Source organism: Mastomys coucha, unplaced genomic scaffold (genome assembly GCF_008632895.1).
Source record: "Mastomys coucha isolate ucsf_1 unplaced genomic scaffold, UCSF_Mcou_1 pScaffold21, whole genome shotgun sequence".
In the NCBI taxonomy this organism is placed as follows: domain Eukaryota; kingdom Metazoa; phylum Chordata; class Mammalia; order Rodentia; family Muridae; genus Mastomys; species Mastomys coucha.
In genome coordinates this window covers 171,679,431-171,697,091 of record NW_022196904.1, presented here as the reverse complement: position 1 = coordinate 171,697,091, position 17,661 = coordinate 171,679,431, and the positions used below count along the sequence as shown (strand labels likewise).

Below are 17,661 nucleotides of genomic sequence, written 5' to 3'. Positions count from 1 at the left end.
TGTGGTTGCTGGGAATTGAACTCAGGACCTCTGGAAGAGCAGTCGGTGCTCTTAACCACTGAGCCATCGCTCCAGCCTATAATAACACCTTTAGACACCCATTGATGGGGCTGGAGATATAGCTCTTTGGCCCTGGGTTTGACCACCAGGGTTTGATCTGAGTTAGAATATCATCATATTACAAACCCTAATGGAATAGTGAATCTGAGTGATAATCAACAATTGTTGCCAACTTCATAAACAGGAAGAGAACCAGGCATCATGCTTACAACCTGAAGAAAGTTCTTGACATACACACACACACACACACACACACAACAAAAGCCTCCATACCTTATGTGGACACAGTCAGAAAAATGGGGGCTGGGAAACCATGAAGGGAGAGGAGCTCAGTTGAGCAGAAAAATACAAAGCAAAGGGTATTGTACGGATTAAAAGACCCTAAAGATATTTAACTGCTTGTGATATATGGGCTTAATTTGCATTGCATTCTGAGCAAGCCAAAAACCCAAACTCTGTGTAAATGTGAGCGCTGGCTATTTGATATGAAGATGCCAGTCAAATGTTTTGGGTGATAATGATTTTGCAAATGCAGACATGCATATTCCCTTGTTTTTAATGGTTGCTGCTGAGATCGCTACATATGGATGCGGTCTGGGATTGATGTTAAACTGTGGTGGAGGGATAGAGGCATCGCTTTTTAAAAAAAGTTCCAGATGATCAATACTTTTTTTTTTAAAGGATTTGTTTTATTTAGTTCAGTGTGTATATCTGCACGTGAGTATGTCCACACGTGTGCAGGTGCCCATGGAGGTCAGGGACATTGGATGACTCTGGAGCCAGAGTTGCAGGTGGTTGTGAAAAACACCCATCATGGGTGCTGGGAACTGAACTCAGGTCCTCTGCAAGAGCAGTACGAACCCTTAACCACTGAGCAGTCTGTCCAGCCCAATTCTGTATTTTTCTGAGATAAGGATTGACTGGGCAGTGGGGGTCTTGCCTTTGATCCCAGCATTAGGGAGACAGAAGCAGGTGGGTCTCCATGTTAGAGACGGCCTGGTCTACAGAATTGACTGTTTTAGATTACAGTTCTCCCAGGCTGCCCAGTGCATTATAGATGGGCGATATCAATCCTGTGACTCCAAAGCTGGCTGCATGCTAGAATCACCTTCTAAAATAATCCCATTTCTGCCTGTCACCTGTTAAACAGGCATTTGAGGCCGTGTTAAAAAAAAAAATGTTTCTGCCAAACAATCCAAGCAGTTCTTCCAGAGCCAGCTGAGCACTGTCCTGTAGAGAAGTATATGAGTCCACTCATGTCTGCCCTACTTAAGGTCTCCTGTGAAGAAAGAGAGAGTGACTTGTACATCTTCCTTTTTCCATGCTAGGTCTCGGTGCTGCAGAATCAGGGCCGAGAGATGATGCTGGTGACCAGCGGAGCCGTTGCCTTCGGCAAGCAGCGCCTACGCCACGAGATCCTTCTGTCTCAGAGCGTGCGGCAAGCTCTGCACTCAGGACAGAACCATCTTAAGGAGATGGTGGGTGCCGCTTCCCCAGCCCTGTCATGGTGTCCTCGGGTCTTCCTTCCCTCCTTCCCAACCGCCCGGGGTCCGATTGCTGTGTTGCAGGCAGTTCCAGTCTTGGAGGCCCGAGCCTGCGCAGCTGCTGGGCAGAGTGGCCTGATGGCCTTGTATGAGGCCATGTTTACACAGTACAGCATCTGTGCTGCCCAGGTGAGAGACTGGGCCTTCCTGGGTGGGGGTGTGGGACCGGGAGGGTGGTTCTCGTGGCCTCTAAGTCTCTGCCTGGGTCTCCTCATCTGAAGAATGAAAGTGACACCAGTGCCTACTTCAGAGGGTTTTAGAGACGGTTCAAGGAGAAAATATATGAGGAGTATTTAAGATAGCTCCTGGTACATAATATACCTCAAACTCAAGATTTATTACCTCAGTAACTCATAGGTCAGTGGTTCCCAACCGTCCTAATACTGCAACCCTTAAATATAGTTTCTCATGCTGTGGTGACCCCCCCAACCATAAAAATTATTTCATTGCTACATCATATCTATAATTCTGTTACTGCTATGAACTGTAATATAAATATTGAATATATTGAATTAGGATATCTGATAAGTGAGCCCTGTGGGGGTCACAACCCACAGGTTGAAAACCGCTGCTCTAGCGACTGCTGTTAGGGCAGATGCTGAACAAGTTAGACATCGGTTTTGTGGCTTTGTTTGACTTTTGGTAGCTCGCCTCTCTGTGCACCTCGTTGCCACTATAGTAAGTACATGCTGAGTGTTGACAGGCAAGAAGGGATGCTAGTGTGTGGCTTGCTTTACGTTCACCCAGTGAGTATTTATTGGGCACTGGTGGTGTACAAAAATGGTCCGCTTGGCATTGGGGCTCTGTGGTGCACAAGGCTGACGGGGTTTCCAGTCCTCCTGGAACTTAGTGTTGTATTCTCGCTTATGAATGTTATCTTCTTTCTACAGTATTTCATTCTACCTAAATGTTAGATTTGTTTAAAATTGTGACTTTAATCACCTGGACAGCCAAGCAGTAAATAAGAAAATCTAAAATACAATCATATAACTGGTAAAAAGCCTGAGGTTATTATTTGCCAACTTCTCTGGTACCTGCTTCTTTTGTGGCTGTCATTTTACATAGGAGATACCTCAGGTCTGGGTGGGGGGGGGTTGTTTGTTTGTTTGTCTTGTCTTGTCTTGTTTTGGGAGAAAGGGTTTTGCTATGTAGGCCTGGCTGACCTGGAACTCACTCTGTAGACCAGGCTGGCCTCGAACTCACAGAGATCTGCCTGCCTCTATCTCCCAAGTGCTAGGATCAAAGGTGTGTACAACTACAGCCCAGTGTGACTCAGGTTTTGGGTCTTCATTTCCTATTGCTTTTTCTGGTTCTCTGTCATCTTCCTAAGTGTGCTTGCTGAAAGAGAAAACTGGAGTTCTTCCCTTACAGCCTGTGACTAATCTCAGATTAGTTTTCAGTTAGTGCAGCATTTCTCAACCTGTGGGTTGAGACCCCCTCTTGGCTAACCTTTGTCTCCAAAACACATTGACCTTACAGTTTATAACAGTAGTGAAGTTACAGTTATTTTTTGTTTTTTTTTGTTTTTTGTTTTTGGTTTTTCAAGACAAGGTTTCTCTGTGTAGCCCTGGCTGTCCTGGAACTCACTCTGTAGACCAGGCTGGCCTCAAACTCAGAGATCCACTGCCTCTGCCTCCCAAGTGCTGGGATTAAAGGTGTGCGCCACCACTGCCCTGTTGAAGTTACAGTTATAAAGTAGCAACGAAAATAGTTTTGTGGCTGGTGGTCACCACAGCATGAGGAGCTGCATGAAAGGGCCACACCGTTAGGAAGGATGAGACCCACTGAGCTAGTGTGCATACAGCAGACATGTCATATCCACCATGGGCACCATCTGCTCTCTCTTCTCCTCAGTGTTAGTTGTTCAGTGCCAGGAGCCAGGTGCCGACACTGACACTTTATTCCAGGCACCACACTTTTGTCGTGTCTTATTTATTTATCTTCCTCAGTGTTGATGCCTTTGGACAGGTTCCATTTTGCTTCATTGGTGGTGACCATTCCATTAGAAGTCGCTGCCACTGTCTGCATTGATAAAAAAGCTCTACCCATCCTGTTCCCGAGAAGCTCCGGTCCCTGGGCCTCTTCCACTCTGGCCCCTCTCCCGCACGGAGCTTATCACACAGTGCTCTTTGCTCCTTCTCCCGTGGTTCCTTATTTTCTCCAGGAATCTTATATAGAAGACCCTTATCAGTGAGTTTGAGACTTCACCATGTGGGCCCCAGGTTAAAGACTTAACCCAAGTGGAGCAGCTTCGTAGAAATGAGTCTCAGCCAGTTACCTTTGCTCCAGCACCAGCTTCCCCTCCTGGGGAGCCCCCTGTCTCTACCTCCCCAGCCAGAGCCCCAGCAACCCTTGTGTGTGAAGCTGTCGCAGTGACAGGTGTTTCCCTGGACCTTTAGACCTCCTGCTCACCCCTCCCCTCCCCCTTCTGCACCTGTATGTTTAATATCTGCAGTGTCACACAGGCTTGTCAGATGCAGCTTCAGCTTTGACCCCGCCTAGGGCCTGCAGAACTAAAGCTTTCTAGAACAGATTCCCATTTCCTCACAAGCATGCACCACATTCCATCATGCCATGGGCATGGTCATTCTCCATCCCTGTAGCTGGGGTGCAGGACAGGGGAGGGAGAGTTCGTGTTTCAAAAGGACTCAGCAAAACATGTTGAGTGAGGGATTCTTTCCCTCACCCACACTCCCAGTCTGCCTTCATTTCCTACATTTCATAAGCAGTGAAGCAACTGCCGTGTTGCAGGGCTCTCAGGCCTCCTAGCCAGAGGCTGCTGCAGCCCCAGCTGCTGCCAGGGCTCCCAGGCCTCCTAGCCAGAGGCTGCTGCAGCCTCAGCTGCTGCCAGGGCTCCCAGGCCTCCTAGCCAGAGGCTGCTGCAGCCCCAGCTGCTGCATGTCTTTGCACCTTCCCTGCATCAGGGATTGCAAGAAAACATTTCTTCTTCCTCCTCCTCCTCCTCTTCTTCCTCCTCCTCCTCCTTCTTCTTCTTCTTCTTCTCCTTCTCCTTCTCCTCTTCCTCCTCCTCCTCCTCCTCCTCCTCCTCCTCCTCCTCCTCCTCCTCTTCTTCCTCCTCCTCCTCCTCCTTCTCCTTCTTCTTCTTCTTTTGAGACAGGGTTTCTCTGTGTAGCCCTCACTGTCCTGGAACTCACTCTGTAGACCAGGCTGGCCTCGAACTCAGAAATCCACCTGCCTCTGCCTCCCAAGTGCTGGGATTAAAGGCGTGTGTCCGGCTGCAAGAAAACATTTTTGTGTTTTGTTTTCTTCAGAATTTGCAGCCTTTCAGTTTCTTGCCATCATTTTCTTTCACCTTGGTCTCCTGTTACCTCCTGCCAAATACTCTAGTTCTTGAGTAAACACAGACCCATTGGCAGCTTCCACCTCAGCTCTCCATCCACGAGCACCTTATTCTGATTCTTTCCCCTAAGTTCTGTCTAGCTCTTCTTTCTAGACCAACTCCCTATCCCCACATACTCAGACATAGCATTCTTCACTCTAACAGTGCTCCTCATCAGAGCTAAGCGAGGGGCAGCCTAACCCCATTCCAATTTGTCTAATACACTCTTGCAGACGGGCAATCCACTCGCTCACTCACTCACCTGACACATAAGTAACTGCTATGGCCAGCACCTCAGTCAGGTGCTACAGTACAAAGATATTTCTTAAATTCATGGATTCCCCCAAATGTCCTTTTAAAATAGATGCATCACTTTCCCAGTTTCATTTACAGATGATATCTTAGCATCATTAAATCTTCCAGACAAATGTAATTCAGTCAAGGGTCTCTCAAACAACTGGCTAAGCATGTTAGAATGGTAGTTCCCTGGAAGCGTACCTGGCCAGATATATATGCCAGGCCCCAGGTTTAAAAGGGAAATAAGACGAGGAACTGGACCCGTGTCCAAAGGTGGGTTTTATTCTAGAAGTCCAAAGCTTGGCTCGTCAGTGCTCAGCATCTCTTGGTGCCATTCCTAGGAAGTTCACCATTTTCTTCCCAGCCGCACCTCCTGTTTCATCTCTTTAGATTTTGGTGACCAACCTGGATTTCCACGATGAGCAGAAGCGCAGAAATCTCAACGGTACCCTACACGAGCTGCTTCGGATGAACATCGTGCCCATTGTCAACACAAACGATGCGGTCGTCCCCCCAGCTGAGCCCAACAGTGATCTTCAGGGGGTAAATGTGGGTAAAGTACTCCTAAGAGTTGAGCATGCTGGAGACACTAACCACCACGTGCTGCTGTGCTGCATCTGCATGTACTAACACTGGATGTCTGGCATGAGTAAGAGGAGAAATTGAGAGACCCAGTATTCCAGAGCCTCGGCTGAGGAGGTGCCTCTGAAATGAGGGAGTTTTTTTGTTCAGTGGGTGAGGCGCTACCGTGGCTTAGAGGATGCTGTGCGCGTGGCTCAGAGCTCAGCGTGCATGTCTACGTCCGAAAGGAAGCCTGTGTGTGGTGCAGGCCGTGAGGCCTGAGCTCTCATGTGCATGCTTTGTATCATTGGTTTCTGTGTGCCAGAGCTGGGTGCTTCTGGGACCGTGAAGCTAAGTCACTCACGACTCTCCCTGCACTGTAGGTGATTAGTGTTAAGGACAACGATAGCCTGGCTGCCCGTCTGGCCGTGGAGATGAAGACTGACCTCTTGATTGTCCTCTCAGATGTGGAAGGTACACAGCAATGCCTTTCCCTTTTGTTCGCACGTGTGAGCACGCAGGTTTTCTTCTGATCCTTTTTTCCTCTGTGGACCGTTCCCGAGCCACGTAAGCCAAAGAATTTCTGTGACTTGGGTGGGCATTTCTGGAACGTGCAGTTTAAATGTACAAAATGCGATTTTTAGGTACTTTCGTGGGTTTTTTGTTTCTCTCTTTTTTTTTCCTTTGTTTTTTAAACAGCTTCAAGGAAATATTCACGCACCATATAATTCACCTATTTAAAAATTTCAGTTCAGTGATCTTGGGAGTATTCATACACTTGTACAACCATCTCCATAAACAATGATAAATTCTGTTCTTCATGACAAGAAACCTCACGCCTGTTAGTAGCCACTGCCTACTTGTATGCAAATCCCCAGCCGGGCGCAACCTCCAGTCTACTTTCTGTCTCTGTGGGTTTCCTTATTAGAGGTTTTATATGAATGGAATCATGAACTCTGTGGCCCTCTGTAACTGGCTTCATTCACCTAGTATAATATGTTCAGGCTTCATCTACATTAGAGTATACACCAATGCTCTGTTTCTTTTTACTGCCAAATAATACTCCACTCTGGACAGACCACATTTTATTTACTCAGTATCAGTTTGTGGGCATCTGTGCTATTAATAATAATGCACTGGGGAGCTTACTTTTGTATGAGTGGGGTTTTGTTTTGTTTTTTTGTTTGGTTGGGGTTTTCTTTTGTTTTTGTTTTGTTTTGTTTGTTTCCACCTAAGAATGTGATTAATGAGCTTCATGAGAGAATGTTTACCTAGCAAGAGCGGGACCCTAAGCCAGTCCCCAATAGTTAAGAGAGTTAATAGTCCCCAAGTTAAGAGAGAGAAGTGAGGAAGGGTGGGGAGGAGAGAAGACGTGTTGACTCATAAAAGCACCATGTTTCCCCGAGGCCACTGTGCTGTTTGGTGTTGTCACCCACAGAGTATGAGCGTTCTAATTTGTCTGACCCTTGATGATACCTACTTGTTAACTGTGTGTTTTTTCCATGTTGTGACTGTCTTAATAAGAAGTTTTTATTCCTTTCCTTTTTAAAAAAAAAAAACCTTATTACATTTGTTTATGTGGGGGCAGGGTATGTGCTAAGCTTAGAGGACAACCCATGAGAATTGATCTCCATTCCATCCTGAGAATCCTGGGGATCGAACCCAGGCTTAGTGATAAGCGCCTTTGCCATCAAGTGTTAAATCCTAGAACAGTATCTTACATTAAACATCTTGATGGTGAGAGGTTGGAAGACTGAGGAGAGAGTTGTGGACAGAATTACAGAGTGCTGGGAGGGCCTCTGGAAAATGTCTCCCAGTGGGACAGTCTTTCCTGTATGGTTATCTGAAACTGAACAGCCTCTCAGTTCACTCCATGCCTGTTACCTTCTGGGAGGAACCCAGCTGGGAATCCTGGAGCTGTGGGGCACTGGCCAAGCCTTGTAGGTTGGGCACTTACTGCTGCTTATGTGTTTAGCGCACGCTGATTCCCTCCATCCCCAGTGAGGTTTTACATGGAACAGGATTGTTCTAAAGATCTGGAATGAGATGGGCATCCCATCCAGGAAAAGCAGTGATTTAAACCCCAAAATGGCTGGGGAGGTGGCTCAGTGGGCAAAGTACTTGCTTTGCAAGCGTGAGGACCCAAGTTTGACCCACAGAACAAACATTAAAAATAAAAAGAAAAGAGTGGTGTAGGCTTGTAATGTGTGAGCTGAGGAGGTGTGAACAGAGCTTGGTGCTAATCAGCCTAGCCCCCTTGGTAACTTCCAGGCCAGTGGGACTCTGTCTTTAAAAAGCAAATAAAAGTGGATGGTAACGGAGAGATGACACCTTCACATGCACATGTGTATATTATATCTATACACTCATGTATATATAAACACATAAAACACCGGAAATGTCCTGTAGCCAGATCTCAGCCATGGGCAGCATCTCCTTAATGTGTTTCTCCCTTTGGTCTTGATTTGACACCATTTTCTCAGACCCCTCGCCCCTTCGCCTTTCCCCTTCCAGGGTCTCTTATCTTTCAAAGTGAAACTGAGGATTTTTTTTAAACCTCATGTTGTGCACCTATAACATCTCACCTCACCAGGGTGTTCCCCTGCTCAGTTGCATACAGGCTGTATATCTCATGGAGATGAAGCCAGCCTGAATGCTGATGGTCATAGCTTTCCTGCTGACTCAGCCCAACCTTCAAGACACTCGCTCATAAACCCGGTATCAGTCTGCTTGATTGCACGGGGTCGGTGAGAGTTAATGAGTACCCACTTCACTTCTCACCCTGCCCACATGGTGTGTGCTCACAGTACTGCTTCTGCACTTGTCTCTCTTTTGGTTATCTTGTTGAGGTGTAGCATGATAAGCCGGGAGGACTCTTGCTAGCACTGTAGGCACTGTGCCAAGGCTGTGACCTTGCTCCGTGCTCGGGAGGTATTTGTTTAGGGCTGGTTAAAAGAACACAAAAAGGTGCTGGAGCTATTGCTTAGTATGGGTCAGCTCCTCTGATCCCTTCTCCTCTTTCCTGGTGAGACAGGCCGATACAGTGCATTCATTGTTTTAGAGGTTGTTTGTCTGTTTGTAGGTATAGTTGCAGGTGCTTGGGGAGGCCCATGTGGGTCAGTGCAGTGTTCCTGACTCCGATTCACTTTTTAGGCCTCTTTGACAGCCCCCCAGGCTCAGATGATGCAAAACTCATTGATATATTCTATCCGGGAGATCAGCAGTCTGTGACATTTGGAACCAAGTCTAGAGTGGGACTAGGGGGCATGGAGGCCAAGGTAAGCCGACACTCAACTGTTCTAGTCATCAAGCCCAAATGGTATTTTATCTTTTCTTTTTTTTTACTGTTAACTTTGTCTGGGAAGTTGTGGTTTAGATACCACACACATACACTTAAATATACCCATATCTAAATATGTTTTATGGCTGTTGTATACATATATTGAATCATACCTTTAGATGTATTTTTATTAACATAAAAGCAGTACATTTTGTGCATGTGTTCATTGGCATTTCATTGCCATGGCAGAATGGCTGATCAAAGCTATGGTGTCTCAGAGTTTGAGAGCTCAGAGCTGGCTCACAGGTTGAGGGCTTAGTCCCAGCTCACAGTTTGAGAGCTCAGAGCTGGCTCACAGGTTGAGAACACAGTCCTTCGAGGCAGAGAAGTCATGGCAGTCACTGACATGGTAACCGGTCATATTGCATCACAGTCAGGAAGTAAAGATGAACTGTGCCCTGCTCACTTTCTCCTCCTTACTTAGTCTGCAACCCCAGCTCACGGGTAGGGCTCTCCTTCTCCAGTTAAAGCTTTCTGGAACTTCAGAAGTGTGTTTCCGTGGTGAATACAAACCCAGTCAAGGAAACAATGAAAGGTAACTGTTGCCATGTTGTACCCATAGAGGGCAGGGCCTGTGTAATGTTCACACTTAATAAACCCTCTGTTATTGACTCATGTTTCCGGAAGCTTTTCAAAATCCCTTTCCCTCAGAGGCTGAATACCCTTCATGCAGAAGAACACCAGGTTAGCAATGGTAGAAAAGAAGAACAGAGCCTTGTTCATATAACCCTGCCTTGGTCACTCCTCTAGCTATTCAGTTGTAGCTGTTCAGGCATGACAAATCAAAATGCTCAGGCATAACAAATCAAAATGTGCACATTCTGAGTCGAGTACTGCAGAGTCTCAGAGAGAGCAGGACTTGTTGGTTCCCTTTCAGGCAGCACAGGCTGTGGCTGCAAAGTGATCGTGGGCTACGTATGGTTTCCCAGGTCCTGACCTTTAAACACGTTCCTCTGTTTATTTAGCTTGTGTCGAATTGTACTAATGTCATAGTGCAAGTTAAGAATGCATGTTTCTAGGTGTGACTCTCATCCTGGATCTGACCCGACCCCGTAGGTGAAAGCCGCCCTCTGGGCTTTGCAAGGCGGTACTTCTGTCGTCATTGCCAACGGAACCCACCCAAAGGTGTCTGGGCATGTCATCACAGACATCGTGGAGGGAAAGAAAGTTGGCACATTCTTTTCAGAAGTAAAGCCTGCTGGTGAGTAGCTTCCCTCAAGTCCTAGGCCCAGCGTCATCCCAGCCTAGATGGGACTGAAGCCTGAGCTCTCACCTTGCAGATCCAGGTTATGAAATCAGTGCGGTCACATCATAAATTCCGGCGTTGTAAAGACTGTTTACAGAACTGGATTTTTGTGAGAGTCCACCCACCTGCCTATTTAGTCCTTTTACTCTCCCAAATAAGGAAACACCTGCTAGGCCCTTACTGGATGCTAAGAGCTAATGAGCACTAGCTATGCAGAGAGGTATATAAGACACTGTGTGAGCTCTAAAGTGCACACAAAGGTATGTCCTGTTATCCACACTCACAAATGCAAGCCCATGAGAAATGTGCTTGCAAAATGAAACTGAACTCTGGAAAGCCCAGAGACTCTCATCTAATACATCAGGCTTGAGAAGCCTCTGTGTTTATCCCCCAGTTACTCTGGCATGCATTTGCTTGTCTGTGGTTTAGGTTATTATTGGTTGGGAGAGGGGTGTTGCCATTCTGTTGGCCTTGATGGTCTCTGTGGGTGAACCAAGCATACCATGAACCCGACGTTCCTTCTGCATTTGGTGAAGTATGTGCTGGAAAAGTGAGAGTCTGGTCTGATAAGTTTGCACATGCTCTTGCAGGCCCTACAGTGGAGCAGCAGGGGGAGATGGCTCGATCTGGAGGGAGAATGCTGGCCACCTTAGAACCTGAACAGGTGAGGACATCCACTGACAGCTTGGTGGGATTTTCAGAGCAAAACATGCTGTACATTTTGGTGTAACGGTCAAGTCTGCTGGCCCCATTTATTCCTACTATTAGTAGAATTGTCTGAATTAATTGTATGTCTGAAGACAGTCTATCACTACGTTTTGATCAAAGACAAGATTAGGGAAGATGCTGATCTGACTCATGTCCACACAGGAAAGTTACCTCTTCCTGCCCATTGAATTTCCTGCAGCATCTGACAGAGGGAAGCCTCAGGGCCGGCTCTGTGGTTCATCCCCTCCTGTCCATAGTGAAGTAGAGAAGTAGTCTAAGCAGCACCTTGATAAAGCTGGAGATGGTGAGGCCAGGTGAAACCTGAGGCTGGCTTCCCGAGGGTGTGCGGCTCTGTCCGGCTGGAGTGTGGAACATGCCGGTCTGAGAAGAGAGAAAAGAGTGGCTATAAGTGAGAAAAGCTAAAGCCAAGGAGGGGTCTGGCTTCTCTCTCCTCTACTTCGGTGACATCACACCCACTGCCACATTTGCCAGACAGATGGCCAAGGATCAGTCCCATTGGTATACCCCTGGGTATTTGGGACTGGGAGCTGGAATGTTCTCCTGTTAACTGACTTCACCAAATAATTGGCCAAAAGGAAAAGCCAAAGGGCCTAGGAGATGGCTCTGCAGCGAAGCGCACTATTGCTCTTCCGGAGTTAGACTCCCACCACTCACGTAGTAGCTTACAATTATCTGTAACTCCAGTTCCAAGGTGATCCTAGTACCCTAGCCTTCTCTGCTACTCCCAAATTTAGCCTCCACAAACACTGTGTGCTTGTGGTATACAGACATGTGTACAGGCAGAGCTCTCACATGTAATATAAAATAAAAATAAACTCAGAAGAATTTTAAAGAAAAGCCAGTTGTTAAAACTTACCAGGAATGCTGTACGTTGGTGGTGCACACCTTCAATCCCAGCACTCAGGAAGCAGAGGCAGATGGATCTCTGTGAGTTCAAGGCTGGTCTGGTCTACAGAGTGAGCTCCGGGACAGACAGGTCTACACAGGGAAGCCCTGTCTCAAAAAAAAAAAAAATAAAAAAAAATAAAAAAGGAAGGAAGGAAGGAAAGAAATGAAAGGAAAAGAAAAGGCCTTGCCTGGAAAATAAACAGTCTATTGATACAAAATCTGTAAAGTTGTGTGTATCATTCCTAATTGTACGTGCCGGTTTAGCTCATGGTCTCCTCAGTGCTGAGCCATGGCTCCCTAATGACCATAATCAGAGTGGGAAAGGAGAAGGGAAAGGAGACACGAGGGCAGGTTGCAAGCTTTGGCTCCAGGGACTTCTGAGTTTATTTTTATCTTATTTTACATGTGAGAGCTCTGCCTGTACACATGTCTGTATACCACAAGCACGCATTGTTTGTGGAGGGCAGAGAACGGTAGGGTACTAGATCACCTTAACTGGAGTTACAGATAATTGTAAGCTACTTCGGCTCCTGGCTCTCTGAGGGTGGAGGAAGACGCGTGTGTACATACCTGGTGTTTTAATGGTTTGCTTCTCTTGCAGAGAGCTGAAATTATCAATCATCTGGCTGACCTGCTGACGGACCAGCGGGAAGAGATCCTGTTAGCCAACAAAAAAGATATGGAGGAGGCGGAGGGTAAGGGTTTCTCTTTGTGTCTGCTTCCTCTTCCTCCTCCTCTTCCTTAATTTTTTTTATTTTATTTTTTTAAATTTTCAAGCCAGGGTTTCTTTGTGTAGCCCTGACTGTCCTGGAACTCGTTGTGTAGACCAGGCTACTCCCAAATTTAGAGATTTGCCTGCCTCTACCTTCTGAGTGCTGAGATTAAAGGTGGGTGCCACCACTGCCTGGCTACACTGATAAATTCATTTTTTTTTTTACTTTTTTAAAACTTTTAGATAAATTCTTATGTCTATCTAAAGGCAAGATTGTTAGACAAAATTACATTATTTATTATGCATAATTTTTGTCAAGGGTTGGTGTCTAGTGCTACCAGTATGTTTTTCTAACTATTCATAGTACTTACTTCTGCTCCATTTCCAGTTATTTTTAACCCAACCCTCCAAGGAGCACTTCTTGTCCCCAAGGGTCCTGTGAGCTCTGGCCTCTGTGGCAATCTTAGAACTAGAAAAGGAAACTGAGAACTTCACTGTTGTAGATGCTCAGCTAATTATGGCCGGGCCAAGACTGTCGTCTTAGCAGGCTCTGCACTAAGGGCTTTCCCAGCGGGATCCCCTTTAAACTGCACAGCCTAATGTATCCAAGGGAGCAACTACTTATTAGCCTCACTCAGCAAAGCTGTCATGCACTCCAAGTCATACGGCCAACAGTGGACCCAGGATTCCAGTGCAGATGAACTGTCCATATAAAAGGGCCACAGAAATGGCTCACGGTGCCTGTGCTGAAAGATGAGACACTCTTAGGCCATTAAACCATCTTTATGGTTGGCATCAAGCGCTGTCCAGACACTGATCTGTGTGGCACTCATGGAAGAGCAGGTGGTATGGCTAAAGTGCTATCACAGATGACCAGTTACACTCAGCGAGACCCAGGCACTTCCTTTCTCTTCGTCCTCTGCTTTGCCAGTTTAAGACAGTGGGGTATCTGGGGGTGGTGGCCACACAGTGAGACCCTGTCTATAATAAGAATGAATACACTCGATGTTCCTCAGTTGGCATTTGTTTTTACATGCCATACTCCAGGTAACCTGGCTTGTTAGTGGCTATGCTAGATTATGTGTGTAACAACTACATCGCAGCCTCTTGTTTGTTAAATTGTTAGATAGAATCCCAGGCTTCCCTGTTTTGAAATGCTGAAATGTTTTTTGAAATGTCACGTGTTGAAAGTGATAGTTTGGGGGCACGAGATACAGTTGTCAAGCAGTCTCTCTCCACTCTGAGGAAGAGCTATGTGAACCTGCATGTCGCCATATCACCAAGACACTCAGTTCCCTGTCTGTCCTTACTACAGTAAAGTCGGTGGCCAAAGCCACATCGTCCACTTTATCGTGTCCTACTGCCATTTTAGGAAGGCTTGCAAGCCCCCTGCTGAAGCGCCTTAGCCTCTCCACGTCTAAACTGAACAGCCTGGCCATCGGGCTACGGCAGATTGCAGCCTCCTCTCAAGAGAGCGTAGGCCGCATCCTGCGCCGGACTCGGATTGCCAAGAACCTGGAGTTAGAACAAGTGACTGTCCCGATAGGAGTTTTACTGGTGATCTTTGAGTCTCGCCCTGACTGTCTACCCCAGGTATGTGAGTCCGTGGCCCTGCCTGGGAGTGGGTTGGGGGAAGCATTTATTACCAGGAGTAGAGATACGTCACCAGAGATGTAGGTGTGCATGGATGGATGGAGGGATGGATGGATGGAGGGATGGATGGATGGATAGATGGAGGGATGGAGGGATAGAGGGATAGATGGAGGGATAGATGGAGGGATGGAGGGATAGAGGGTGGAGGGATGGTATGTATGTGTGAGCATATGCATATATAAGAGAGAGAGAAAGATCTGTTTTTCAGCCCAAACACATTTCCATGGCATTGCCAGTTTTATTATTAAGGTGTGTTATGCATTTCACCCTTCCAGCCATCCCAGAACAGAGATGCAACCCAGTATTATAAAGTTAATATTCCCTGTCACACCCGGGGCCCAGATCAGCCCCCTGCAGGGAGGGGGCAGAAGAAACTCCCAGCCCTCCTGGCTCACTGTACTCTTTGTTCTGAGACTGGCACGTCACTGCTAGGCTGCTGCAGTCATTCACCTGACACCTGTCTATCCATACAAAAGGACTCCGTTATCAGCGCCACAGAGTAATTCCTGTAGAACATCACGTAGAAAAAGCGCTCTGTGTAGTTAATGGAAGGTAGAATGCAGCCCTCTTTAAGGAATGTGACTGACCTGTGTCAAAGCAGCCACACTGGGAAACATGAGGTGACTGTAGAGAGCCGGCCTTGCTTCTGCCCTAAAGTCTCTGAGAAATCAATAATCAGTCATCTCCCACTAAGCCGCAAGTGGGACAAGATCAACTCTTTATTTGTACTGGCTCTGAGGTCTCAAAGGGAAATTTTCTTCTAAAATGGAAAGCTACCCCCTCTATGTGTAAGGCATCGTGGACTGCAGAACTCTGTGGCAGGCTCTCCCTAGCTGGACCATCCACCAGCAAGTTCCTCACAGGACTCCCTTCCCATGGTTGCCTGCCTTCAGCCAGGCTCACTATCCCTCTGGCCACAAGCCGGTCTTGTAGAAGAGCCCAGTGGCGGCAGAACTCATTTGTGCTATCCGAAATGGATTCTGACACTGTGTGGCTCTGTTCATGAAATGTCCCAGCCACCTGATTCCTCACAAGGAACAGGCGTTCCCCTGTGTCTGAGGCTCCTCACCTGAAGTGTAGCCCCAGATGACTACACACACATCATAAAGATTGTGTGTGGAACATGAAGTGTCTGCATTTAGCTAGAGAAAGTTTGCATTACCACTGTTAAGGGGCTCAAGAGCAACTTAAGCCAATAGAAAGCATTAAGAATCCTAATCTGGAGGTTAAAATGGCCAGGCAAGGGGCTAGCGAGATGGCTCAGCAGGTAAGAGCACTGACTGCTCTTCTGAAGGTACTGAGTTTGGATCCCAGCAACCACATGGTGGCTCACAATCACCCATAATGAGATCGGACGCCCTCTTCTGGTGTGTCTGAAGACAGCTACAGTAAATTATGCCAGAGGGAGCGGGGCCGGCAGAGGTCCTGAGTTCAACAGCAGCCACACACATGATAACTCACAGCCATCTGTACAGTTCCAGTGTACTCATACACATAAAATAAATAAAATAAATCTTTAAAAAAAAATGGCCAGGCAAGGGGTTTTAGTAGCTTTTCCCAACAACCAGGGTGATTTTCATTTTACTGAAAAGTGTTCAGAAAAATCAAGCTTCCGGCTTAGGATGACCGTGTTTCTGCTGACTGCTTCTTCCCCCTGCTCTGAGCAGTGTGTGCTCCCTCAGCGGGCTGCTGTCACAGGGCTGGCATGAGCTTGTGTGCCTGATTCTTAGGATCAGGCTAGTCGAGCCCCTGGGTCAACTTACGGACCACGGCCAACTGCGGCCATAGGTCCCCGCATCCCCCACTGAGTCAGTGGAGCAGGTTCTTTACTATAGAGACACTGCTTAAGCCTCCTGTTTCCCACACTGGCCCAAGTGGGGAGGGAGTACCATGAGACCCTGACCATGAATTTAGCCTGCATTGCTGCTGCTGCTGCTGCTGCTACTATGGAAACCATAGTTTAGTCCCCCAGAGTCAAGCATCTCAGAGCGTTTGCCGGCCCTGCGTTTGTAAGCTGTGTGACCTGAGCTTCAGTATAAAGTGGGATAAAAATGTGTTTTTCATTGACTTGGGTGCTGGTGACGGTGAGATGGACACACAGCAGTGCAGACATCCTTGTCACTCTGACCGTCTTCTCGTCTTCCCTTCGGTCTGCAGGTGGCAGCCTTGGCCATCGCGAGTGGCAACGGCTTGTTGCTCAAAGGCGGGAAGGAGGCCGCACACAGCAACCGCATTCTTCACCTCCTGACCCAGGAGGCCCTCTCCATCCATGGAGTCAAGGAGGCCATACAGCTGGTAGGTGGCTGGGAATGAGCCTGGTCCCACCCAGACAGGGCCAGGTGAGGTCTCTGGAAGTTTGTAGCAAATACTAGGTTGTGTGAAGCCAAAATGCTTCTACAGGCAAGCTTGATTAGAGAGGCAGCAAGTTCTGTGAACCCTAGGCCATTCTGCAGAGCCAGGCAGGTTTTCACTGGCTTGGGAGAGCTTCTGCCATACAGATGTGTCCTGGTACTACCATGTTATTCAGTGTCAATTAGACCTTTATTCTTTTTTAAATTTAATTTTCCTTATTACTAGTGTTCTGTGGTGTGCATGTATGCTTTGTGTGTTTAGGTCAGAGAACAACTTTGTGGAGTCACCTCTCCCCTTCTACCTTTACATGGGTTCTGGGAATTGAACTCAGATCTTCAGGCTTGCGTAGTAAGCAGCTTTACCTGCTGAGCCATATTTCTGGCCCCCAGACCCTCATTCATTAGGTTACAGGAGTGGGAGACCCACTATAGGGCTGGGTTCCTCCCACTGGTGATGTTATGCAGAGTAATCTGAAATCAAGGGTGAAGAATTCTCCAGTCTTTGGTAGCATTTAGAGTTGACATAAGTCACTTTTAAGAAAGTTTGTCACCAGCCCTCTTGTGGTATGGGAGAATGAGAGCCTGCTGCTGCCCCAGTTACTGTGATCACTGACCTGGCCTGAGTGGCCAGGTGAGCTCTGTGTGAGCGAGTCAGGTGAGGAGCTTTCATTACCTCAGTTAATTCTCAGCATAACCCTGTGAGGAAATGCTGTCCCTTCTTAGGCCAGCCCTTGCTCTGGACTGCGTAAAAGCGGACTCCAGGGTACAAAACCTCACCAGTCTGTGGTAGGGTTTGGATTCGATTTAAGCCAGTTCTAGAGCTTTCTTTTCCTGTGGGAGGAGCTGCCTTATTACTTACTCAGGGAGAATCTGGTGGGAGGATCCCAGGCTTAGGAATTCAGCCCAGCTCCTGCACAGCCTGCCTGGATGGGTCCCGTCC

The 17,661-nt window shown here is 47.3% G+C and overlaps 1 protein-coding gene and 1 long non-coding RNA gene across 4 annotated transcripts in view; one reads left to right on the top strand and one right to left on the bottom strand.

Annotated features, from left to right (window-relative positions):
* Positions 1 to 17,661, top strand: part of Aldh18a1 (aldehyde dehydrogenase 18 family member A1) — a 37,556-nt gene that overhangs the window by 10,395 nt on the left and 9,500 nt on the right. For 2 of the 3 annotated variants that reach the window (XM_031390280.1, XM_031390279.1), the window contains 10 exons: positions 1,389 to 1,538; positions 1,629 to 1,733; positions 5,632 to 5,790; positions 6,186 to 6,276; positions 8,956 to 9,080; positions 10,199 to 10,343; positions 10,979 to 11,052; positions 12,607 to 12,700; positions 14,090 to 14,310; positions 16,528 to 16,665. In XM_031390280.1, the coding sequence (XP_031246140.1) occupies positions 1,389 to 1,538; positions 1,629 to 1,733; positions 5,632 to 5,790; positions 6,186 to 6,276; positions 8,956 to 9,080; positions 10,199 to 10,343; positions 10,979 to 11,052; positions 12,607 to 12,700; positions 14,090 to 14,310; positions 16,528 to 16,665 (1,302 nt within the window). The remainder of the gene's footprint in view (positions 1 to 1,388; positions 1,539 to 1,628; positions 1,734 to 5,631; positions 5,791 to 6,185; positions 6,277 to 8,955; positions 9,081 to 10,198; positions 10,344 to 10,978; positions 11,053 to 12,606; positions 12,701 to 14,089; positions 14,311 to 16,527; positions 16,666 to 17,661) is intronic. The other variant, XM_031390281.1, reaches the window with a different exon arrangement.
* On the bottom strand, positions 9,113 to 12,672 carry LOC116103816. The gene is made up of 3 exons (XR_004123585.1): positions 12,576 to 12,672; positions 11,974 to 12,110; positions 9,113 to 11,477 (listed from the first exon to the last, which is right to left on the bottom strand). It is a non-coding gene; the product is annotated as an uncharacterized LOC116103816 (long non-coding RNA).